Source organism: Neovison vison, chromosome 14 (assembly GCF_020171115.1).
Source record: "Neovison vison isolate M4711 chromosome 14, ASM_NN_V1, whole genome shotgun sequence".
NCBI classification, from domain to species: domain Eukaryota; kingdom Metazoa; phylum Chordata; class Mammalia; order Carnivora; family Mustelidae; genus Neogale; species Neogale vison.
This window is the reverse complement of record NC_058104.1, coordinates 8814856-8840881: the sequence shown is the minus strand read 5'-3', so window position 1 is coordinate 8840881 and position 26026 is coordinate 8814856. Positions and strand designations below refer to the sequence as shown.

The 26026-nt window shown below is 51.8% G+C and overlaps 2 protein-coding genes across 2 annotated transcripts in view; both read left to right on the top strand.

Annotated features, from left to right (window-relative positions):
• The window catches only part of STAG3 (stromal antigen 3), a 38398-nt gene extending 36608 nt beyond the window's left edge, over positions 1-1790 (top strand). The window contains 2 exon segments of the mRNA XM_044233291.1: positions 1052-1111; positions 1369-1790. Of these exon segments, the coding sequence (XP_044089226.1) occupies positions 1052-1111; positions 1369-1377 (69 nt within the window). The 3' untranslated portion in view covers positions 1378-1790.
• Positions 1791-8169: 6379 nt separating this feature from the next.
• Positions 8170-9768, top strand: PVRIG (PVR related immunoglobulin domain containing). Its single transcript, XM_044233185.1, is given in 5 exon segments — positions 8170-8318; positions 8320-8716; positions 8805-8928; positions 9019-9076; positions 9171-9768. Coding segments are annotated over 5 exon segments (957 nt in total). The 5' UTR covers positions 8170-8216; the 3' UTR covers positions 9447-9768.
• The last annotated feature ends 16258 nt before the right edge of the window (positions 9769-26026 follow it).

Below are 26026 nucleotides of genomic sequence, written 5' to 3'. Positions count from 1 at the left end.
TTAAAGAATCACAGCGTAAAGGAGGGAGATTTGTAAGTTGCTTTGTACTCTGCTTGGACTTTTATTAAAGGGAGGGAGGGAAGAACAATTAAAAATACCAAAAAGGACTCAAATAACACTCGCCCCGCCCTTAATCTCCGTCTAAGAGATGATGGCAGGACCCTGACCCCACCGGTCCTCCCCTCACTCCCCCCGCCCTTGCAACCTGCTTCCCCAGCAGCGAGCGGCTCCCGCAGGCGCACAAGGAAGCTGTGAGGTGATGTGAGTCCTTGGCCGCACCACCTTGTCAAGCTGTGTCTCTTTATTTTTTTTAAGATTTTATCTTTTGGCAGAGAGAGGGGGAACACAAGCAGGGGGAGTGGGAGAGGGAAAAGCAGGCTCCCCGCTGAGCAGGGGCTCCATGCCAGGCCCCTGGGACCATGACCCGAGCAGAAGGCAGACACTTACCACTGACCGAGCCTCCCAGGCGCCCCAAGTTAGCTTCTCTTACCTCCTCGGCCTCTGCATCTTTCAAAGGGAGCTTGTGACCTGGCAATTCACAGACCTGTACCCCTGGGGATAAAAATACATTATATGTTTATTAAAAAAAAAAAAAGAAAAAACTACAAATAAAAATCAGGGAGAATGTGTAGAAGAATGTTGACAAAAAGGGAGCTTGTGAACTGGGGAGGATTCTGGGTCTGCTGCTGTTGCTCTCCCTTCTCTGTTCTTTCTGGAGGAAAAAAAGGCAGAATAGAACAGTTCAGGGGAATGGAGGGTTTTGTACTGGGTAGTGGGGGACAATGATGTCTTCAAACAGAGATTGGGGAGCAAAAAGCCTCTATTAAAATGGTCTTTCCTAAAGATCCCTCAGGGAAAATGCCAGTCTGTGGTTCCAAACTGAACAAATGTAAGGGACTCAGTTAAACCAGGAGAGGCGGCACGGTGGGGTCTGAGCCTCCTGCCCACGGTCCCTTTCTACCCCCCTCCCCCCGCGGGTGCAGGGACCCACTGTGGTTATTGTTTGCGGTGGGACGGAAGGGCCCGTCTGACTTGCGCCCCGTCCCCGCAGTACTCCTCCCCCAGCGAGCACGGGCTGGACCTCTTAGATTCCACAGAGCTGAACCTTGAGGTGAGTGTCCCCCTGTGGAAGGCGGGGTACGAGGCGCCGCGTGTCTTTGGGAGGTGCTGGCGGGTAACCCGTGTGCCGGGGCAGTAGGTGGCGAGAGAGGCCACAGGCCGTGGCCTGCCCTCTCTGCTGCTCTAGGAAGCTCAGGAGTAGCTGTGGGGGGAGGGTAGGAGGAGAACTAGAAGGGTCGCCGGGAAGAGCTTGTCGTCACCTCTTTGCCCTTTGGGCTGTTTTTTCTGTTTTCATCTTTCTTGTTACAGGATTTCTGACAGGATCCTGGGCCCCTCCCCACCTCCACTCCCCACCTCACCTTGGAAAAGGCGCACGGGAGAACACAGCAGAAGGCACCATTACTTCCACGGGAGAACACAGCAGAAGGCACCATTACTTCCAGGCCCCACCCCGGTCCTTGGGAAGGAGAGGTGGGCTGCGCCTTCCTAACCTAACCCTTTCCTCTGATGACGCTGGCATGGAGAAGCCTTGGGCGTCCTGTCCTTCCTAACGCTCCCTGGCTCTGTCCCTGTGTTGAGGACGGGGCCTTTTTCTGCTGTGTCTGGGGGGGTGGGGGCTTCACCTCAGTCCTGGAGAGGCTCTGCCTCCCTGTGCTGAGTGGAAAGAGCCCAGTAGTCTTCTGTATTTTTGGAACAGCTTTCCCGGCTGCCTTTGTGCCCCAGTGACTACCTCAATAAACCTGTTTCAAGCAGCTGGTTCCCAGGGTGTGGCTTGAGATTGTTAAACTGATCACATCGGGTTCTTTGCTGGTGTCTTAAGCAGCTCTGCCTCACTGCCCCATGGCCTGGTGTACAGATGGACGGACGCTGGCCCTGGACGTGCCCCCAGGTGCCTTCCTGGTGAGGACAGCGCACACCGAGGGGGGTGGACAGAACCCCGATCGGCTGAAGGTGGCCCGTTTCACCTACACGGTGAACAGGCCGTACACCGTGGCAGCCTCCATCCAGGGAAATTCATGACTTCAGCCCCAAGACACCTATCATAACTTGAAATTGTATAGAATCTGTGTCTGAGTTAGAAGGAAACTTGGGAAAGGGCCTCTGCATGTCCAACCCCCAAACCCAAGACTTCGACGCTGCCTTTTCCTTTGACCTTGTCTGCCTCAGCTAGTCCCTCACCAAGTCCTGTCAAGTCATTCCGCAAAACCTCATCCACCACGCTCTCCGCTCATGGCCGCCATCATCTCTTACTCGGGCCGCCTCCGGAAACCGCCTCCTTGAAACGCCCTTGTTCCTGTTCTCCTGGGAGGGCACAGCACCTCTGCTTTCTCTTTGCCCCCCGACAAGCACCCAGATACGTGCAGACACTCTCGTCGCTTTCTACTTGGACTGTTTAAGCCTTTCAGCCTCCGTTTACAGGTGATTTCCATTTTTTACCGTCCTGGGCATCTGCTTTAACTTCGGGTCTTCCCCCTGGTGTCCCAGGCTGGATACAGCCAGTCGCCGGTGATCTGTGCAAAAGGAACCCTGACTTCCTGTGATCTGGTCGCTCAGCCGAACCCGTTTCTTCTTCCTCTTCCCTTCCTCCCCAGCACCGTCTCCCCCAGACAGACGCTGAAGCTGGGTTTAAGAGTCTGTCTGGAAAGGCAGCTGACCCGTTCGGAGGACTTTGATCTGTATTCAGGGGGAACAGGTCCAGGGAGAGGAGCCCTTCCCAAGGGATCTGCGAACAGAGGGGAAAACGAAGGTGAGGATACGGAGGTCACTAAGGATCCAGGAGGAGAAAGAGTCCCAAGTTATCTAAATACCAGCCAAGCTGAGGTCACTTCCGAGATGGAGAAAGAAGCTCAGCAGCTCGGTAAACGTGGTCTTTCTGCACCCAGATAGTGCAGGGGGGCGAACGGAGCCTCCGTCTTCAATAACAGGCAAGTTCCGCATCACGCTCCCAAACTGTGACACTCTTAGCTGAGGGCCGGGTCTAGGTCCTCTCCCCGGGAATGCGAGCTCCGTGATCGCTTGACTGAGAGCACGTGTTGGCGATGCTCTGCCGGGCCCTGAGCCCAGAATTAAACCAGCAGCTTCCAACGTCCCGTTTCCTGACACTCGGGGAGTGTCCCATTGTGGGACAGTCCGAAGCAGCCACATGGAAAGACCATGGTTGGGGGCCCAGCCAGCGGCCCTCGCTGAAGTCCGCGCACGTCCAGTATCAGCCCCCAGACGAGCTTCGCGTGTGAGGCAGACCGTAACGCCCGGCTTCTGAGTCGTCCAGCCTCAGCGGTTCTGAGCCTCTGCCAAATTCCTGACCCCGGAGTCTGAGCACTAGAGAGTGTTCACACTAGATGTGGGGCGGTTCGTGATGGCGCGCTAGTAACTAAACCAGAACTTCGGAGTCCTAAGACTCCAAAAGTTTGGGCATGTCTGTCAGGTGAAAGAATTATATAAACATTTACCAGTAGTTTTTATTTTTTAAAAGATTTTGACAAGACACAGCAAGAGCAGCAAGACCAGCAGTGGCAGAGGGAGAAGCAGGCTTTCCACTGAGCAGAGAGCCCGATGCAGGTTTCGATCCCAGGACCCTGAGATCATGACCTGAGCTGAAGGCAGAGGCTTAACCCACTGAGCCACCCAGGTGCCCCGAATAGTAGCTTTTAATTATTTTAAATATTGCTCAATTAAGACTCTTTTCTTATTAATCTTTGTTGAGACCAGGAGCTCTGCCAGAAGGGGAGTTGGTGGTATCCTCTCCTAAATCATAAAGCGGAGAGATTTTTTTCAGATTGCGGAGAAAAGTCTCGGGCTAACAGGTAAGTCATCCTGCGTTTTGAATTCCAGCAAGCACTGCCTGGGGATGTTGGAAGATGAAAGGTGCGTCTGTTGTTCTGCGGTGGCCGGAGAGGACAAGGGAGCAGGATTGGGGAAGGTTTATTTTCTCAGGAGACATTTTGAAGTCTTCCTTGACCTCTGTAGGTGCTTGCCTGGGGCAGGGCGGCACACAAGTTCTGGAAAGGACCCACAAGAGTCTTTCTCGAGCAGAGATTCCCTGTGAGGCACCGGTGTGGAGCTGGCCTGGCCCGAGACGCAGGTCCCGAAGGGTGAGGGTCAGCCGGGAGGGGAGCCCAGAAGAGGGGCCGACCAGCCGGAGGGAGCCTGGGACACCAGAGAAGACCCCTGGGCTGCTGAGGAGCCCTGAATCCTGGGGAACCTGAAGGAGCGTGCATGGGCTTGACCGCGGTAGGGGAGAGCCCGCCAAGGGGCTGCGTGGGGGAGCAGCGGCGGGAGGAAGAGAGCATCTGTCCCGGAGAAGCAGCGCGCGTCGGGGATGGGGCAAGCCCGGCCGTGCGCCTGAGTGCAGGTTCTCACGGATGCAGCAGAGACCACTCGATTTTGATCAAAACCTTGTCAGTTAACATTTTTCAATGTGGGGGAGGCCGTTGGGCACAGTTGTAACAGTGTGGGTCCCGGGGCTAAAACTTTTGTCCAATCCCGGCTTCACCGGGTACCAGCCTTGCGCCCAGGGCGCGTCACTTCCTCAGGCGGTCACGGCGAGTGTGGCGCTGCTCTGCGGGACCTGCTCAGAGCACCCTTAGCCCGTGGTGCACACCCTGGCGCTGCGCTCATGGCTCCCTTGACAGGGGCACACAGATGGCCTTTCCACAACACTTAAAATACTTGTGAGAAGGATCAGTTAACGAGCCTCACTCTGCAGACTCAGGTGGGGAGGGTCTCCTAGGATGACTGTCACCAGGGACGCCTGGCTGGCTCCGTCCGTGGAGCCGCGACTCCGGATCTCGGGGCTGTGAGCAGGAGCGCCGCGTGGGGGGTGCAGGTTACTTAAAAATAAGATCGTAAAGAAAAAAAAAACCTGGTCTGCAGCATTCCCGGAGGGCTGGAGCCAGCCTGGGAGGCAGAGTGTAACCCGCGAGGCGAGGCGGCTCGGTCCGAGCTTGCAGAACTAGGAAGCTGCGGCACCAGTCCAAGCCCCGCGGGCCCAGTTCCGGAGGCTGATGGGGCGGTTATTACCGCAGCGGGACGGGAGCGGTGTGTGGCTGCAGGAACCTCACCGAGAAAGCCCGAGCTGCCGGCGGCCATGATCAGACCCGTGTCCGCGGACGTGTGCCTCTGGGTCCAAAAGGGAACAGGCCCAGCAAACGCGGGCCCGATGATAACGGGCTTCTGGTGGCAGCTGTAATGACCCATGTCTCTGGAGCTCAAAATTCTGGAAACCATTCAGGAATAGCCAAGAGAGTTTTGAGGAAGGACAAGGGTCATCACATCAAAACAAAAGCGTTCTACTCGGGCCGCTACGGAAGTGAAACAGAACTTAGCAGATGCATCGACGGGTCAGGAAAGAGGATCCAGAAGTAGGTCATTTGTAAGCATTTATGGTCAAGGTGGCCCTTCAGAACAGCGGCCCCTTACCCGAAAGGTCACCCTGTCTTCCACCGTCCCCAGATTAAATTCTTCAGGGGCTAAAAGGAAGCCCTTCGTAGAGTTTGGGATAAAAGCAAAACTCAGAATGTTATTTTTATAATTTGATCTTCCTGAGTCATGCACAAAATCCAGAAACGATCAAATATGGACAGTCTGAACCTCATGAGAACATGGGGGAGGGGAATGGGAAGGAGTGGGAAAGTAACTACTCCATGTTGTTTTAAATCGCCTACAGTGAGAGTTTACTGAGGCACAGTGTGGCTTACAAGACAAAACGGAAGATGTGGGGGAGTAGTTGTGCCGCTTTTTGTCCCACCTGCCAGGCTGTGCTCTGCCCTCCCATGCTCGGGCTCTCAAAGACCGTTGTCCCCCCAGGGCTTAGCGTCAGCCCAGCAGCACGTCCCCAGGCAGCCACAGCCCAGGGCCCACCACCGGTCAGGGGTTGTTCGAGAAGGAAATGTTCACTCGGGGAAGGCTTCCTGGAGGTGGTGGGATTTGGGCCTTGCAACGTGGGGAGGGTTTCAGGGCGGCGGAGGCCGAGGTTGCGAACGTCCCTGAGCTCCGCATCCGCCCCGAGCTGGGCACCCGCCCTGTGAGGGCAATGGCAGCAGAGGAAGTGGCGCCAGCGGGAATGGGTCAGGTTTGGAGATGGGTCCGTGGGATCCGAGCGAAGGTCACGGGGTTGACAGGGTGTTCATTGGGCCGGAGCAGGGAAGGGATTGACCCGGAGGCCCTGCTTCCCTGAGTTTTCGGTCGTGGGTGGGAAAACCGTCTGTCCAAGAGCCGTTTTGGGGTCTGCCTCACATGGGATCGAACGCACTGGAACGGGCACGCAGGCAAGTGTGGCCTCACAGGACCGTGGTTCTGGGGCCGGGCCACATCTCGGTTCTGACCACACCTTAGCCCAAAAAAGTCCTCGGCCCAGGCCCTCAGCTCTAACCTGGTTCACCAAAGTCCCCTCAAGCTTGGCACAGGCCAGGACAAGAGGCAAAGCGTCCCGCTCGCAGCAGCATCCCGGCGCGTGTCTGGTCTGTGAACTTACAGAAGCGGGAGCGGGTTCGGAGCGATGCTTTGTGGAAAGAGACGGCTTGAGTCAGGGAAGCGACAGGAGGAGCGGAGGTGGTCAGAGGGGAAGCCCTTAGGGTTTCGGGACAGGCTGGAGCTGCAAGAAGAGCCCCAGGGGACTGTGCCTCCGGCCCAAGCCACCGGAAGCCCCTTACCCTCCACTGCCAGGTTGGGGCGGGGGGAGGCTGCAGAGGGGGCAGAGGGCAGTTTGGGGTGGGTTCGTGACGGGCATCCAAGAGGGGACACTAGGTGGACAGATGGACGTGATGAAGCCGCAGGCGGGAAAGAGGCCTGAGCTAGAGTCAGCAGAGGCTGCGGGCTGCAGGCTCTCACCTTCGCACCCCTGCTGGCTTCCCCCAGACTCCTGCACCTTCTCCCACCCCTTAGCTGGGAGGAGGGGACCAGAAGCTTCTTCTGTAAGGACCTATTTTACTGTCCCCGCTCCCCTCCCCCAGGGGACTTAAAAACAAGACCCAGAAACCAGCTCCAGGTGCGGAGGCCGAGAAAAACAAGGCTGTACCCACCTCGAGTCTAGCCCTGACCTAAGTACAGCCATCGTGGCAAAGCAAAAGCCGGCACCTTGCACTGTTAAGAGTGGGTTAGCATCAGAATGGCCATCCTGAAGGCCGGGAAGCCATTTTACTGAGCGTCCCTAACCAGCCCACACGCCCACATAACTGGAGATAAGAGAAAGTAGCTAAAACCTGGAAAAACAACTTAATCCTATACCACCAGGGCGGTTAGGCCGAGGGTGCCACAGGGACCAGATGTTAAAGGAAAACGAGTAGTTCACTTGCAGAGATCACAGTCCTGCAAGACAGGAGTCTCCCTTGGTTTGCAAATGTCCTGGTGATTTACAACAAAAAGGGCTGTCTCTTCAATGGCCCAATTTCCAGAGACAAATGGCTCAGTTTCACAAGGCCTAAGGTCGCACCATAAAACTGAAGGAGGCTGAGGCAGAAGGAAATGTAAATAAAGTTAAATTTCTTCTAAACCTAAATCTCACTTAACCCACCAGGATGGCTCCAGGGTGACGCCGGGGTGGCAAAAGGTTAAACAAAGTTAAACTGTCCAAGTGGGGCACAAGATGTGTATGTAGCTATGAAGAAGTGCCTTGAAAATGCTACATAAACCCTTGGCTTTGAGTGCTCGGGGTCCTTGTTGAAACCCGCTGCGCTGGGCAGATACTTGGACCCCAGCGAGCTGGAAATAAACCTCGCTCTGTGACTGGCATTATCGAGAGTGTTCTCTGTCTCATTGAGGGGTGGGCGATTCCGTACCCTAACACTTCCTAAGGAGAGACCAGAGACCCCTGGATCTTCCCTCTCCCGCCCCCCGGGCTTCCAGGGCCTGCCCAGGTGGCTGCCGAGACACAGTGCTGGGGAAGGACCCTGAGCCGCGGCCCCCGCTCACGGGCAGCACAGTTTCTGGCGCGGGGAGGACCTTGTCGCCGTGGCTTTGTCACACAAGGAAAGGGGGTCCATTGCCCTGTGTTGGCCAAGCCGGGGCAGACAGAAGAGGAAGTGGGGCAGGGGTGTGGAGAACACCGAGCCCAGCGGCTCCCCGGGCCACTCACCCATGAAAACTTCCTGCCATGAGAACGGAAGCCCCAGTGCTGCCCCCGCCGCGACAGCTGCCGAAGCGGGGGCCGGAGGGAAGCCATGGACCGGCCCCGGGCCCCAGCCCTGCTGTCGGTGCTGCTGACGTTCTGCATCACTGCTGGTGAGTTGGGGGCAAGGAGAGAAGCAGAGGACGGGGCGGTAGGGGGGAGGCCTGGCCCTGGGCCCTGCCATGTCTGTACCCGCAGGGACTCCTGAGGTGTGGGTGCAGGTTCACATGGAGGCCGCTGCGCCCCCGTCCTTCATCGTCCGCTGCGGATTCCTGGGCTCCGGCTCCATCTCCCTGGTGACCGTGAGCTCGGGGGGGCCTGATGGTGCCGGAGGGACCAGGCTGGCCGTTTTGCATCCAGAATTCGGCATCCAGCAGTGGTCCCCGGTCCGCCGGGCCCACTGGGAGACCAAAACCAGCATCTCCCTCGCTGTGGAAGAAGGATCTGAGGGGAGAAGCTCGGGCGCTAACACCACCTTCTGCTGCAAGTTTGTTTCCTTTCCTGAGGGCTCCCAGGAGGCCTGCGGGAGCCTCTTCCTCAGCACAGACCAAGGTGGGGCGGAGGAGAGGGGCTGGGGGGGCCCGGGAGGGACGCCGGGGCTCCAGCCACCGGTCTGGTACGCCCCTTTGTCTGTACCCAGGGCTCCCTGCCCCGACGCCAGCTCCCATGCTGCGGGCCGACCTGGCCGGGATCTTTGGGGTGTCGGGGGTCCTCCTCTTTGGCTGTGTCTACCTCCTCCACCTCCTGCATCGGCAGAGGCACTGGTGAGACCCAACCCCCGCCGGGCCCGGTCTAAACCCCCCGCAGCGGCAGGCCCGCCCCCTGCTCCGCCGCTAACCCGCTCACTCTGCCAGGTCTGTCAGCAAGGCCCAGACGCCCCTCGCCAGCCCCCAACCCCAGGCGCGAGCAAGGGTGAGGACTGGGGAGCAGAGAGGCCGCAGCCGGGGGAGGGCAGGATCTGGGAAGCAAAGCCTGACTTGGGCCTCCTTCCCCGGCATCCCTGCAGGCGGCCGGTCAAGTCCCCCTGGTCTCTCTGCGCGCGCCCTGCACGGCCGTCCCCGCCGGCCGCTACTGCCCGGCCCCTCTGGACCTGGTGCTCCCGCCCCAGCCGCTGGCCCGCTGGGCGCCCCTGCCCGCCTCGACCCGCAACAGCTTCGTCTCCGTGGAGAACGGACTTTATGCTCCGGCCGGAGAGAGGCCTTTCCAAGCTGGCCCCAACCTCGTCCCCTTCCCGGACTCTCTGGGGCACAGGGCCGCGGAGGGGCATTTAGGAGTTCGATGAGAGGGACCCCCAAGCCCGCTTGGGCCTCCTCTCCTCTCCGACCCCTGGGACCCCCTTCTGGGGTCTGCGTCCCGGGGGCGTATTGTCTTTGCACATCTGGTTTTAGTCTCAGGCCTGCAGAAGTGTCTCCACACGCGCCCGGCCCAGGCCCCCTCGCTGCGGATGTGGTCAGCACGTTGCACGTCTGGGTACGTGTGGGCACATGTGTATCTACGTGAGGTGACAAAATCCCATCCCGGGTCGTTTCCTGTTTTCAAGTCCCCAGCCCTCACAGGTGAGGAGGATAACTAAGTGAGAAAAAAAAAAAGTGTTTCTGACTGGGGCCGCGCGATGGGACCTTTTCTTGTTTTAGGGGTGGAGAAGTTAGAGACGGTTTTGACCCCTGGGGGCAGGGGCCGGGTGTGACTTCAATGGCGACAGGGCCTCAGGATGTGAGCTCTCACCTGCCCGCCGCGCCCCCCGCCACCCCAGCCGGGGTGTTCCTGGCCAGGGGGAGTCCTGACCCTGCAGACCTTGTGAGGGACACGGGGGCCTGAGGGCGGCAGGAGGATCCCTACTCAAATCTGGCCACGTGCTAGAGCAGCAAGGGCTCCTGGGTCTTCAACCCAGGAAGAGCAGCCCTGTGGCCCCACGTCCGGCGCTGGGAGACGGTCCGCGGACGGGGTCCTGACGCCGGCCTCCCACAGAATTCTCGGGTGGGCGACTGCCCTCGTTCCACGCACAGTAGCCTCCTCCGGCTCCTCTGTTACTAGGGCACCAGCACTACTCCCCGCGGGCTGCTCGGGGGCTGGGTAGAGGCCGGGTCCACACAGCGACTGCACACACACACCCCCCACGCCTCATCGCACCTTCGCCCCAGGAGAATGTGGGGACAGCGGTGCAAGCGGCAAGCCCCCATGGGAACGTGGCAGATTCCGGGGCAGGGGGTGCAGAATGGTCCTGGAGCCAGGCTCAGAGAGCACCCCAATCACGATGAGCGCTCGCGTGGGGGAGGGGACGCCTGTCACTCCATGCCTTCTCTGGTTCTGCTTGTGGGACATCCCGGCCAGTGCCACCTGCCAAGCCAGGAAGAAGCCTCCTCTGCCTGGGTGAGGAAGGGGCTGCCCGGAGCCTGGGCCCAACCGCAGAACCTTTCAGGGAACTCAGCTCGCCCTTCCAGGCTGTGCTAATGCGGCCTTCCCAAGACCCAGCCCCGCCGGGCCTGCAGCTCTGCCCCTGCCCGCACTGGGGAGAGGGTGGGCCCGGCTTCCTCCTCGAGGGATCATCCTCCGCCTCTCAGAAGCACTCAGCACCCGCCTAATCAGCTCGGTGGCCCCTGCAGAGCTGGGGGCTCCAGAGAGAGGTGGGGGTTTGCAGAGCTCCCTGGGGAGGGTCAGGGAGACCTGAGGCAGGGAATAGATCAGGGCCCGGTTGCTGTAGGACCCTGTCAGGACCAGGGACAGGGGGGGTACAGAGGGGCTTGCAGGGACTTGGGGGGCTCCCGGGGAACCCTGCTTCTCTAGGAGGGGAATGTTTGTAAGACAAAGCAGGGAGCGGATCCCTGGCCTGAACCCCACTCCACCCCGGGGCCCCCTGCCCACCTTGGGGTCAGGGAGCGCTCCCCCGGACGCGATCCGGTCTCCCACAAGCTCAGAGCCGCTGCCAGCCTGGTCCCTGTGGTACGTGAAACCGGGGAGCCAGAAGGGTCCACGCCGGCCTGCCCCACACTGGCCAGCCCCTCACCCCAGAACCGGCAGCGGCACTGAGGGCCCAGCCAGGCGAGCGGAGTTGCAGACCCGCAGCCACCCTTCGTGATTCGAGTCTGCTCTGCTCCTTCCACGCATGTGCCAGTTGAGGCCCGAGAGAGGGCACTCGCTCGCTGCGGAGGGGCCCGGCCGCGCGGTGCACCGTGAACGGTTTCCAGGGTCCCTCTGCAGCGGATACCAGACCCTCCCGAGGGAACAGCATCTTCGCAGTCTATCCAGAACAGACGTTTCGGCGGGGCGGGGCGGGGCGGGGCGGGGCGGGGCGGGGCGGGGCGGGGCGGGGCGGGGCGGGGCGGGGCGGGGCGGGGGGAGGATAGAGCGACCCCCACCCCTCCGCACCGGGTCCCCCAGCACTGCAGCTGGCCCAACCCACCACCCCGGACACCAGCTGGCTCCTCCCCGCGTGGCCCTCAGGATGGCCCCGCCCCGCGGCGACCTCTGTCCAGGTCAGTTGCTGCTGCGTGACTCCGCCCCACCCCAAAGCGGTGTGTGACCTCAGGATACGTGGTAACAGCTTTTTTCAAACATGGCCCATGAGTTTACAGGTGAAGGATCAAGGTTTTACTGGACGGTAGAGAATCACCTTAAGGAAAGCAAGCCGCTCGAGGTCCGGTTAACCTTGCTTCCAAATTCCTTAGAGACCTACGCTATCTCCAGCCCCCGCTGAGGAAGAAGTTCGCAGTCGGTCACTCACAATCCCGAGGGCACCTCTTTCTGCCCACAGGTCCTGTCCCAGGGCTATAATAAAAACTTATTTGCACCAAAAACATCGCGAATTCTTTCTTGACCGTTCGCCTGGCAGCCGCACGTCACTGGTACCCCTACCCTCTGTGCGGCCCACTGTCCACACAGACGGTCCCTGCCTCTCTCAGCTCTGCACCCTCAGCAACCCCCTTTCTGGACTGGCCCCAGGCCTGGGGTGCCAAGGTGCCTGGCAGGTGCTTCCCTTCTAGAACCAGTGGGAAGAGTGGAGCGCCCAGAAGGCATGCTGGGACCTGCACACCAGCTGCCTCAGGAAGACTTGAACGCTTGGGGGGTTCGCTGCAGGGCGCTGAAGGACATGGCCTCGCCCCAGCCGAGTCGGGGTGTCCGTCCTGCTCACGCGGACTTCCACAGTGCCTGGTGGGGGCCTGGGACCTTGAGAGCAGAAACAGGGCTGAGGCGCATCTGAGGGCTCAGCCAGTGGGACAAGTGACAGGCCCTGGCCTGTTTTCTGGGCCTCTCCCAGGCGCCATGGGAGAGTAACTCCTCAACGAGAAGCCGCAGGCTGTGATCCGGCTCCCAGCACGGGGACACACGAATGCACGGGGCACTAGGTGTGCTGGCCCAGCCAAGGGCAGGGGGAGGTTCTCCCACTTCAGGTTCTGGGCAAACCCTGCTAAAGGGAACTAGTGACATCTGGAGTGTCCACAACAGGGCCCTCAAACTGCCTCATTTCAACACCTGTGAAATGAATCTGAAATCTGGGCTGTTTGGAGAAAAAGTAAACAGACAACACTACAAATATTCAAAGAAAAAGATCAGAGTGGTGTGAGAAGGCATGGTGGGGCCTCTGAGTCCCTGACACTTAGACCCTAAAGCTGTGTGGGAGCAAGGACCATGCAGAGACCACGCCAGGCAGGCCGGGAGAGATGTGTCCCACAGCCCAGGTTAAAAGGAGCCTGGCATTGCAAGGGCCCCAAGCAGGTCAGTGCATCTGAAACAGGGCGAGGGAGGGAGTAGGCATAGCTCCTGGAAAGAGTGTGGGTTTTATCAGAAGGGCAGTAGTCAGATCAGATCCGACAGACATCCTTACAAAGGGAGCCTGTGGGGAGGGGGAGAGAAAACTTGTGAAGAAGTCGGGAGAACTGGTGAGCTACTGCAACGGTCCAGGTGGGAGGTGGGCCGTCCCGGGCATGGATGGCGGAATGGAGATGGAAAGCAGCAGGGGATTCAAAATGTATTCTGGAGGCAGAGTTGTTCCTGGCTGTGGGGAGAGGGGTTGAGGATGGTCTCAGGGGTTATGGCCAGTTTTCTTGCGTGAGCCACTAGGTAGGAGAAATGCCATTTGTTTCAGTGGAAGACCGGAAGGAGCATTTCCAGGGAAAGGGTGACGAGGGGCCAAGAAGAGATAGCTTGGGTTGAGATGCCGGACACATAAGTGAGGTACATACAGCTGACTGATGCCTCAGGCCCAGGCAGCGTCTCGGGAAGGGGCCAGAGCTGTGTCCAAAATCTCGATGAGAGAAAGCCAAGTCCCAAGTAAACGGAGCCATAGACAATGTGTATAAATCAAAAGCCTCCTTGTGAAAAGGTCTATTCTCCCCCAAATGATCTATAGAATCAGATTTTATTTATTAATTTGACAGAGAGAAATCACAAGTAGACAGAGAGGCAGGCAGAGAGAGAGAGAGGGAAGCAGGCTCCCTGCCGAGCAGAGAGCCCGATATGGGACTCGATCCCAGGACCCTGAGATCATGACCTGAGCCGAAGGCAGCGGCTTAACCCACTAAGCCACCCAGGCGCCCCGAATCAGAGCTTTCTTAATCGAAATTCCCCAGGTTTCTCTGTAGACACGGACCAGCTGATTTTAAAATTTTTGCGGAAAAACTAAATTACCCAGAAAAGCCAAAACAATTTTGGAAAAAGAACAAAGTTGGAGGATTCACGCTACTGGATTCAAACTTAAGTAAACCTAAAGAAATCAGGAGAGCGAGGTAGGAGGGAAAGGATAAACAGAGCAGGGGAGTAGAATCCAGTCCAGAAATAGACGCCCGCCTACCTACCGTACTTTCTAGTCCACCGGGTCTTAACAAAGGTGCCAAGGAAATTCACCAGGGGAACAAGAGTCTGTAACAGCTGGTGCTGAAACAACTGGATATCCACTGGCAAAAAAATAAAAATGAACCTCGACCCATACTTTCCATTGTGTGTTCTAAAACTTAAACGAGATCGTGGACCCAATGTTAAACATAAGACTATAAAACTTCCAGAAGAAAAAACAGGGGGAAACCTTTGGGACTGTAAGTTGGGCAAAAATCTGTAAGATTCAACACCAAAGCCATGATCCATAAGAGAAAACATTGGTAAACCAGCTTCAACAGAATTAACTTCTGCTCTTTGAAAGATACTACTAAGAAAATAAAATATAAAAGCTACAGGCTGGAACAAAATGCTTTGCCAAACATACATCTGATGAGGGACATGTTACCACAACATATAAAGAACTCACCAGGGGCGCCTGAGTGGCTCAGTGCGTTAAGCTCCTGCCTTCGGCTCAGGATATGATCCCAGGGTCCTGGGATCGAGCCCCACATCGAGCCCCACATCGAGCCCCACATCGAGCCCCACATCGAGCCCCACATCGAGCCCCACATCGAGCCCCACATCGAGCCCCACATCGAGCCCCACATCGAGCCCCACATCGAGCCCCACATCGAGCCCCACATCGAGCCCCACATCGAGCCCCACATCGAGCCCCACATCGAGCCCCACATCGAGCCCCACATCGAGCCCCACATCGAGCCCCACATCGAGCCCCACATCGAGCCCCACATCGAGCCCCACATCGAGCCCCACATCGAGCCCCACATCGAGCCCCACATCGAGCCCCACATCGAGCCCCACATCGAGCCCCACATCGGGCTCTCTGCTCAGCAGGGAGTCTGCTTCCCCCCTCTCTCTCTGCCTGCCTCTCTGCCTACTTGGGATCTCTGTCTGTCAAATAAATAAAATCTTAAAAAAAAAAAAAGTCAAAGTGATACAGTCTTATTGCCACACAAGTAGGCTTAAGCTGCCAATTTCACAGCAGAATTTGATCTAAAATAACAGATTCTTACATTGTGAACTTTCTTATTTCTAACTTGCTTTTTCTTTTTTTAGATTTTATTTATTTGACAGACAGAGGTCACAAGTAGGCAGAGAGGCAGGCAGAGAGAGAGGGGGAAGCAGGCTCCCCGCTGAGCAGAGAGCCCGATGTGGGGCTTGATCCCAGGACCTTGAGATCATGACCCGAGCCGAAGGCAGCGGCCCAACCCACTGAGCCACCCAGACGCCCCAAAATAAATAAAATCTTAAAAAAAAAAAAAAAAAGCTCACCATACTCAATACTCAGTAACCAAAATCTCAACTTTTAAAAACTGGACAAAAGATTTGTAGAGATACTTCATCAAAGAAGAAATACAGGGCCGCCTGGGTGGCTCAGTCGTTAAGCATCTGCCTTTGGTTCAGGTCGTGATCCCTAGGTCCTGGGATCCAGCCCCGGCATCAGGCTCCCTGCTCAGTGGGAAGCCTGCTTCTCCCTCTCCCACTCCCCCTGCTTGTGTTCCCTCTCTTGCTGTGTGTCTATCAAATAATAGAATCTTTTAATTTTTTTTAAGAAATTTTACTTATTTGACAGAGAGAGATCCCAAGTAGGCAGAGAGGAGGAAACAGGCTCCCTGCTGAGCAGAGAGCCTGATGCAGGGCTCGACCCCAGGACCCTGAGATCATGACCTGAGCCGAAGGCAGAGGCTTTAACCCACTGAGCCACCCAGCTGCCCCTAATAAATAGAATCTTTAAAAAAAAAAAAAACAAAAAAAACAAAAACAAAACAAAAAAACACCACGAGAGATACAGGTACCAAATAATCAATCACGGGAAAGGAACTTCAACATCGTTAGTCATGAGGGAAATGCAGATTAAAACCACAGCAAGACACAACACCAAGAGCCAGTGACCACGTGGAGCAAATGAAACTCCTGAACTTTGCCCGCAGGGATTCAAGATGGCAGAAACGTAAATTAGAGCCAGAACATTCCAGAGGCTCTCAGGCCCCAGGTGCTGTAGGTTGTGGACTCCGTGCCGCCCCGAACCAAACAACAACAACAAAAGGTACAACGGCTTTGGAAAAACATTTTGGCAGCTTCTTGGAAATGTTAATTCATACTCACATTTGGCCCAACAGTCCCTCGTGTGCGTATTTACCCCACAGAAACGAAAACTTGGTCTCACACAAACCGCACTAATGTTCACAGCAGCTTTATGCGTAATCGCCCAAAACCGTGGGGGAAAAACCAATCGTCCACCAACCAACCAACTTATGATGGGACAGACACGCTGTGATACGTCCACGTAACGCACCCAGACCAGCGGTAAAAAGGAATCGGCCACCGGCACACGTGATGATGCAAATACATCTCACACGTATTTTGCTCAGTGGAAGAAACCAAACCCCAAAGGCCAGGATTCCATTTACAGGACCGTGAAAATTAACCGAGGGTAATTTCACCAAAATAAAATGGGGAGGTTGGGAAGGGGAGCGCTCCCGTGCCTTACCTTGAGCTGGGCGGCGGCGGTGGCAGCGTGTCCCACGGCAAACCCAGCGGGAAGAGTTAGGGTTAGGCGACTTTTATACCCCAGCAGCTGGAGGAGAGCCTTCCATCGCCTCCCCTCAGGACAACCCAGCCAATGAGAGAGAGAGACCGCGGCTGCCGGAACCCCCAGGTGACTCCAATAGACTTGTTTGTGACAGCCCTGCCCGCGGCTCCCTTTCCTCTATTAAAAAAAAAAAAAAAGAAGAAGAAGAAGAAAAAAGTGCTCCTCTCTTTTTGTTTGGTGAACTTAACACTAATTTAGCTACAGCTGATTTGTCACGGTTTATAATCCTCAGCTGTTCCCGAACAAACCCATTTTGCTGGTGAAATAACTGGCAGTTTTATTTGGAAGGTTAACACAACATTCTAGAAAAGGAGAAATGATAGAGACAGAACGCAGAGCGTGGACTGCCAGGGTGTGGAGCCGGGGAAGGGGACTGACTCCAAAGGGGCGTTAAGCGGCTCTGGAGGTAGCGGAAAGTCTGTATCAGGATTGTGTCCCAGCCATACAACCTTATATCTCTTCCTTTCCTCCCTTCCTTCCTTCCTTTTAGGTAGGCTGCAAGCCCAGTGTAGAGCCCTGTGCGGGGCTTGAACTCACGACACTGAGATCAAAACCTGAGCCAAAATCGGGAGTGCGGCGCTTAACTGACTGGGACACCCGGGCCCCCCCTTTACCTTTTAAAAACCCATTGCACTACAGTACCTGAAAAGGACACTGTACGTAAACTAGACCTCACTCTTAGACCAGACTGAATTTTTAAAAAGACACAATTATCTAAAACAACAAGCAATAAGGTAATAGAAAAAAATAAATAAATTGAACAAAACATACATAAGATCTTTTTGGAAAAAGAATATAAAACTATCGAGGGATGCCTGGGTAGCTCAGTCAGTTAAGCAACGGACTCCTGATTTCAGCTGAGGTCATGATCTCAGGGTCCTGAGACCAAGCCCTACATTGGGCTCCAGGTGGACCCTATTTGGGATTCTCTCTCTCTCTCTCCTTCTGCCTCTCCCCACACCACGCACAAGTGCTCTAAAAATCAGTCAATCAATCAATCTGTCTATTGAAATTCACTTAGTTATAGATCACGGCCATGGATAAGAGACTCAGTATTATAAATACGTCAACTCTCCTCAAATTAGTCCATAAATTCATACCATTCCAGCAAAAATCCCAACAGGTTTCCTCGCGGAAATGTGCAAGCAATACTAAAATGCAAATGGAAGGGCAAAACGCCTAGAATAAGATTTTGAAGATCCAAAATGAGATGAGGGTCTCACATACCAGACATGGGTACTAATTTCAAAGGTACTGAAATTCAGACAATATGGCTTTGGCACAAATAGAGCAATAATAACAGAAAGCCTGGAAATCAATGCTTGCACGTGTGGAACTTTTATTTTATTTTAAAGGTTTTATTTATTTGACATGGAGATAAGAGAGCACAAGTAGGCAGAGAGGCAGGCAGAGGGAGAGAGAGAAGCAGGCTCCCTGCTGAACAGGGAGCCTGATGGACTCGATCCCAAAACCCTGGGATTATGACCTGAACTGAAGGCAGCCGCTTAACCGACTGAGCCACCCAGGCGCCCCCATGTGGAACTTTTAAATATTACAGAGGTAGCCTTACAGTTCTCTGGGGAAGGATGGGTAGCGCAATTGGCTGGAAACCATAAATTCTAACTTCATGCCTTATACAAAAGCCAGTTCCAATTGGATGAAAAACCAAAAATGAAAAGCAAATATGTAGTGTTCAGCAGAAAATACAGGAAGCTATCTTTAATGACGTTAGGAGTAGAACAGGATTTCTTAAATAAGGCATACAAAGAAAAGATTGATGAATCTGAGAAGATCCGATTTAAATTTCCATAGTTCTGGGGCACCTCGGTGGCTCAGTCAGTTAAGCATCTGACTCTTGACTTTGGCTCAGGTTATGATCTCGGGGTCCTGGGATCGAGCAGGGCGTCTGGCTCCCCACTCAGCAGGGCGTCTGCCTGTCTCCCTCACCCTCTGTCTTTGTCTCTCTCCCAAATGAATAAATCGTTTAAAAAAATTTCTATAATTTAAAGGTACAATAAAATGAAATAATAAGCCATAAACAGAAAGACAGCATTTGCAACATATATAATTGAGAAGGAATCAGATACCAAAAGATCTATTCAATGGCAAATCGATTTAAAAATAGATAAATGTTGGGGCGCCTGGTTGGCTCAGTGGGTTAAGCCTCTGCCTTCAGCTCAGATTATGATCTCAGGGTCCTGGAATTGAGCCCCACATCGGGCTCTCTGCTCAGTGGGGAGCCTGCTTCCCCTTCTCTCTCTCTGCCTGCTGCTCTGCCTACTTGTGATCTCTGTCAAATAAATGAATAAAAATCTTTTAAAAAATCGATAAATGTAGAAAAATAATAAATACAAAGAGGCAATTCACGGAAGAGAAAATCAAAATGGCCCAAAGCCTAAGAAATGTTTCCCGCGGCACCTGGCTGGCTCAGTCAGCAGAGTGCGCGACTCTTGATCTGAAGGTGGTAAGTTCGAGCCCCATGTTGGGTGTAGAGCCCACTTAAAAGAAAAAAGAGGAAAAAAAAAAAGAACAGAAATGCTCTTCTCCCTAGCAGTCAAGGACATGCTGATAAAAAATAACCATTTTAGACCCATCACATTGGTAAAAATTAAAACAGCGGACTCACGTAATCCTGGAGGTTATATGAACAGTGGTGGGAGTGTGTCTTGGTTTTCCTTGGAGAGCAATTAGATATAATCTCAAAAAATTCAAATGTGCATACCCCAGGATCCATAAACGCTACTTTTAGGTATATGCACTGGAGAAACTCTAGTGTATCCACATGTACCCAAAGAAACATGTAAAAAATATTTATTGTAGCATTATTTACAATAGTCAAAAATTTAGAATAACTTAAATGTCCATCAATAGAGAATAGGTAAATTGTGGCAAATATTTATAATGAAATATTGATCAGTATTTCTTTGTATTTCATTTATTTGACAGAGAGAGAGAGAGCGAGCCCAAGCAAGGAGAGTGGCAGGCAGAGGGAGAGGGAGAAGCAGGCTCCCCGCTGAGCAGAGAGCCCGATTCCGGTCTTGATGCCAGGATGCTGGGATCATGACCTGAGCCGAACCCACTGAGCCATCCAGGTGCCCCTTGACCAGTATTTAAAATAAATGATCTAAAATTCACCTATCAAAATAGATAAGCATCTCAAAGTCACATGCAGAGTTAAAAAGAGTTCTGATCCCAATTCTAGTGTGTGTGCGGATTTCTCCAACACCACCAAGCAACGCTCTGACTGCGGCTGAGTGTCCTACAACTCAACTTGATTCTGACATATCTACCTGGAGATAGTATCAGATCCCACAGGCTTAAGAGCTCAGTCCGACAAAACTGCTCACTCCCCCTAATTCAGAAGTCACCAGGCTACTGACTGGAGGTTCCCACAACCCCTCTTTGGGTTCCACTAATTTGCTAGAGTGGTTCCCAAAACTTGGAGAAACATTTTACTTACTGGATCCCTGGTTTCTTATAAAAGCATCTAACTCAGGAACAGCAGAATGGAAGAGACGCCTGAGGCAAGTTATGCGGGAGGGGAGTAGAGCTTCATACTCTCTCTGAACCAACTCCTCTCCCTACATCTCTGCATGTTTACCAACCCAGAAGCTCTCTGAACCCCATCCTTTTGGGATTTTATGGAGGCTTCACAACCTAGGCATGACTGATTAAGTCATTGGCCGTTGGTGATTGATTCAATCTCTAACCCTTCTGACCCCGCCCCCCGGAAATTAAGGGATGCTTCATGTATGGTTCCCCTGAAGACCAGCTCCCATTCTCGGGTTTCCAAAAGTCACCTCATTAACATAAAGCCAGTTGTGGCAAAGAGGGGCTTGCTACAAATAACAAGATGTCACTTCAAGATACCACTTCCTTTTTCTTCTTTTTAACCTCCACTCCCACTGTGGAGCCCAACATGGGGCTTGAACTCATGACCCTGAGATCAAGACCTGTGCAGAGATGAAGAGTTGGACACTTAATTGACCAAGCCACCTAAATGCCCCAAGATCCCACTGCATTTTGACCCTGATGGGTAACACACCTGCACCTGGTCAATATCAACCCGCCCCCTCTGGAGGAAGGCACTTACACTTGGGCTTCAAAGCTTCCTACCCATGAAGTCTCAAGTAAGATGAAGTAGCAATAAAAAAAAATCATCATCATCATTGGATGCCACCTGGGTGGCTCAGTGGGTTAAGCCGCTGCCTTCAGCTCAGGGTCCTAGGATTGAGTCCCACATGGGGGGGAGGGTCTCTGCTCAGCAGGGAGCCTGCTTCCCCACCCCTCTGCCTACTTGTGATATCTGTCTGTCAAATAAATAAATAAAATCTTAAAAAAAAAAAACAAGCACAACAAAATAAGTGATCATAAGCAAGAGGTGTGCACAATTATCTCTGGGATCAGATGTCAAAAACTGCTGATACTGGAATTATTCGACACATCATAAGATAATATAGTTAAAGAAAGAAAAGAAGATATTGAAAGTATGACAAAACAAAGGAATATAAAAGGAACCAGGCAGTTTGGGGAAGTGGGTGAGGGGCTTGGGAGGGAGAAACCACAGACAGAGACTCTAGAAATACAAACTATAAAAATTAGGAAAAAAAGGAAGTAGATAAATTAAATAGCAAATTAGATACAGCAAGAGATAAAATTACTGGATGGGCCTAAGACAGATCCAGAGATATGATGAGAATGCAGAATGGAAACACAGAGATGAAAAATTTGAAGAAAAAAATCAAACATAAAAAAGACACTAAGGGGGCGCCTGGGTGGCTCAGTGGGTTAAGCCTCTGCCTTCGGCTCAGATTATGATCTCAGGGTCCTGGGATCAAGTCCCACATCGGGCTTTCTGCTCAGCAGGGAGCCTGCTTCCCTCTCTCTCTGCCTGCCTCTCTACCTACTTGTGATCTCTGTCTCTCCATCAAATAAATATATAAAATCTTAAAAAAACAAAAAAAAGGAAAGAAACCAGGAGACAGAGCAAAAAGCCCTCTGCCTAACAGAAACTGGCAAAGGGAAAATGTAGGGGGAATCCCCTTGTTTTTTTTCTCTTCCTTTTCTCTCACTGCTTTCCCTGAAGGCAGAAGCAGTCACAGGAAGTATATGACGAGTCATTCAAGAGGAAACTAAAACCTTGGCCTTCTGTTTTTAAGAGGAGGAAGTTAAAAAAAGCTGCTGGGTAGAAGCCCCAAGCCCATCTCCAAGACAATGGCATGGGAACCACGGCCTACAGAAGGTGCCTTGGAACTTGCCTTTGTTATGAGTTTTCATGTCTGTCCGAGAGACCACCAAGGAGCCAAGCACTTGATGCAATCACATGAGGGTTTATTTGACAAGCTTAAGCTTGGGCCCAAGTATATGCGACACAGCGGAGCAGGGACTCGGACCCCGAGCCAGATTACAGTCAGAGTTTTTATTTTTTTTATTTTTATTTTTTTTAAAGATTTTATTTATTTATTTGACAGAGAGAAATCACAAGTAGATGGAGAGGCAGGCAGAGAGAGAGAGAGGGAAGCAGGCTCCCCGCTGAGCAGAGAGCCCGATGCGGGACTCGATCCCAGGACCCTGAGATCATGACCTGAGCCGAAGGCAGCGGCCTAACCCACTGAACCACCCAGGTGCCTACAGTCAGAGTTTTTAAAGGCAGAGTAGGGGTGGACTCCGCAGTGGGTGAGGACAAAGGGGATTATGGATGATGTAAGTCTCTAAGGAATTTTGGAAGCGAGGTCTCCAGGATCTTGAGGGGCTAGCTATTGTCTGGGGAAAAGGTTATTCATTCCCAATAATAAAAATCTTCTTGTGAGACCCTTCAGATGTATATCAGTGGGTCACGTGCTTGGGAATGATCACTGACACTATCTTGGAGGTTTAGAGATAAAGTTTCACACTTCTATCAAGTGTCCTTGTTAGTGAGATTTGGGTTTTGAAGAAATTTAACTTTATTTATATTTCCTTCTATCTCAGCCTCCTTCAGTTTTATGGAGGGGGACGTTAGGGCTTGAGGAACTGAGTTATTTGCCTCTGGAAATTGTGCTATTGATAAGGTAACTTCTTTGTTATAAATCTCTAGGACGTTTGTTAATCAAGGGAGACTCCTGTCTTGCAGGATTGTGAGCTCTGCAAGTTAACTATTTGTTTTTCTTTTAGGGCAGCCAGGGTTGGCTGAGGAAAGTCACACATACTACCGAGGGGAGGGGAGTGGGTGGAGAGGGGGTGCAAGGTGCCAGCCTCCGCTTTGCCAGGATGGCTGTACTTATGTCAGGGCTGGACTCGAGGTGCGTACAGTCTTATTTTTCTTGGCTTCCACAGCCTTGTCTGCCAAAACAGAGAAATCAACATTCTCCATAGAATTTTAATAGGACCCAATACTGCACAGAATAATAGTACTTATAATACTTAATACTTAAAATTACAATTATAATTATAATATTTAATAGTATAATACTAATAATACTTTAAAAGTTCAGGATATAATCCAAAATTAGTTGACATACAGGGAAACAGGAAAATCTCGATAGTCCGTATATGAAAGACCCTAACCCAAGATGGTGGGATTATTAGACAAAGACTTTCATGTAGTTAGCTATTTAATCAGCATGCCCCATGAAATAAGGCAAACGATCTGGAAATGAATGGAAAGACAGACATTCTCAGCAGAAAATAAAAGCCATAAAAAAAGTCAAAGGGAAATTTTAAAGCTGATGAATATAATAACTGAAACAAAAAGTTAATTGGAAGTCTGCCAATAACAGAATAGAGGTGAGAGAGGAAAGAATCAGGAAAGTTAAAAACAGATCAAAAGGATACCTGGGTGGCTCAGTCCGTTAAGCCGATGCCAGCTCAGGTCATGTTCCCAGGGTCCTGGGATCAAGTTCCGCATTGGGCTCCTTGCTTGGCCGGGAGCCTGCTTCTCTCTCTCTGCCTCTGCCTGCTTGTGTTCTCTCTCTCTCTCTCTCTGACAAATAAATAAATAATCTAAAAACAAAAAACAACAGATCAAAAGAAATAATCCAACCTGAACAGCCAGGGAAAATAACATTGAAAGAAAAAAAATGAAGAGAGTCTTAAAATCCCGTGGTACTCTAAAAAAGAATGAATATATATGTCATTGGAATTCTGGAGGAAGACGAGACAGAGATCAATGCAGACAGGAACCTTTGAACAAACAATGGCTGAAAACTTCTCAAATGCAGTGAAAAACATACATTTAAAGATTTAAGAATGGGGCGTCTGGGTGACTCAGTGGGTTAAGCCTCTGCCTTCAGCTCAGGTCATGAGCTCTCTGCTCAGCAGGGAGCTGGCTTCCTCCTCTCTCTGCTTCCCTCTCTGCCTACTTGTGATCTCTCTCTATCAAATAAATAAAATATTAAAAAAAAAAGATTTAAGAAGACCCATATATGTCTGACAGGATCAACTCAAAGACAACTGTGTCCAGACACATCATAACCGAACTATTGAAAACCAAAAATAAAGAAATAAACCCTTCAGAGAAAGAAATAAACCTTTCAGCAGCCAGAGAATAACAAAGCATTGTATTCAGGAGAACGATCATTCAAACAATTGCAGATTCCTCATCAGAAATCACGGAGGCCAGAAGATACCAGAACTGTGTTTCAAGTGTTCAGAGAAAGAGCCATCAACCCAGAATTCTCTATCCAGCAGAAACATCCGCTAGAAGTGAAGGCCACAGAAAGATATTCTCTGATGAAGGAAAACTTCTGGCCAGCACATCTGCGGTGAAAGAAATCCCCAAGGAAGTTTCCTAGGGAAGAGAAATGGCATCGCAGGGAAGCTTGGAACTTCTGGAAAACCGAATGAGCAACAGAAATGGTGATTTTCCAAGAGAACGGGAGGGATTATGTTTCTCCTCTTACATGCTTTAAAATAAACATGACTATCAAAAGCAAAAATTACAACAGTATCTAGTGGCAGGATTTTCCACAATTGTAAAAAGGGACCTCTGTGGTTATAAGCTTTCTTCATTTCATGTGAATGGTTAAAAATATTAATTTTAACTAGACTGTGAAAAGTTAAGTATATAGTTGTACTCCCTATAGTAACTACCAAAAAGTACACAAGTTCTCTTCAAGAAATGTTGTCGGGGGCACCTCGGTGGCTCATTCATTAAGCGGCTGCCTTCGGCTCAGGTCATGACCCCAGGGTCTTGGGATCGAGCCCCACATCAGGCTCCATGCTCATGCTTGGAGGGAAGCCTGCTTCTCCCTCTGCCACTCCCCCTGCTTGTGTTCCCTCTCTCACTGTGACTCTCTGTCCAATAAATAAACAAAATCTTTAAAAAAAGAAAGAAAGAAAGAAATGTTGCTGGGACAATTGGATGTCTACATGCAACAGAAAGTTTTTATCTGGAGGAATGACAGAATTTTACACATAGATCGTGGTGATGATTATACAACATTATGTGGGTAAGTAACGCCATTGCATTCCACTCTAAAAAGTGTTTAAAATGGAAAATTTTATATTATGGATATGTTGCCATTATTTTTAGAAATAACGTCATATACCAAGAACCACTGAACTGTACGCTTTGTTTTGTTTTGTTTTGTTTGTTTGTTTAAGGAGGCTCTATGCCCAGTGTGGAGCCCAGGGTTGAACTCACAACCCTGAGACCAGGACCTGAGCTGAGATCAAAAGTTGGATGCTTGACCGACTGAGAACTGAGCCACCCGCCACCAGGCACCCCAAATTGTATGCTTTAAATGAGTGAATTGTATGGTGTGTGAATCATGGCTTCTAGAACTTCTCTTTTTTTAATGGGACAAAAAGTATTAGTTATATGTTCTTGGAAAGGAAGGCACACACTCTTAAGTAACTCTTGGATTAAAAAAAAAAAAAATTAGGGTGCCTGGGTGGCTCAGTGGGTTAAGCCGCTGCCTTCGGCTCTGGTCATGATCTCAGGATCCTGAGATCGAGTCCCGCATCAGGCTCTCTGCTCAGCGGGGAGCCTGCTTCCTCTTCACTCTCTCTGCCTGCCTCTCTGCCTACTTGTGATCTCTCTCTGTCAAATAAATCAATAAAATATTTTAAAAAAAAAATTAAAAGGGAAGTAACAAATGACTAGGCAACAAGAAGGAAAACACTGTCACCATTGTTGATACCAACACCTTTGGACACAAGAAAAGCTGTATGCAGAGAAGTGTCCATTCTTAAAGGCATTTGGTATTAAAGAAGAAAAATGAAAAAAAAATGGAACAAAGAATGAAAAATAAAATTTGAGGATTGAGATTGTTGTATGTTCCTTAAAACTTAGATCCTTTTCCTATGGGACACACAAAAAGTGGGCCTCTATGTATGTTTCATGTGTTTTTAATGGTTAATTCCTTTTTTAAAAAAATACTTTATTTATTTGAAAGAGAGAGAGAGATCATGAGCAGGGGGAGGGGCAGAGGGAGAATCAGACTCCCCACTGAGCA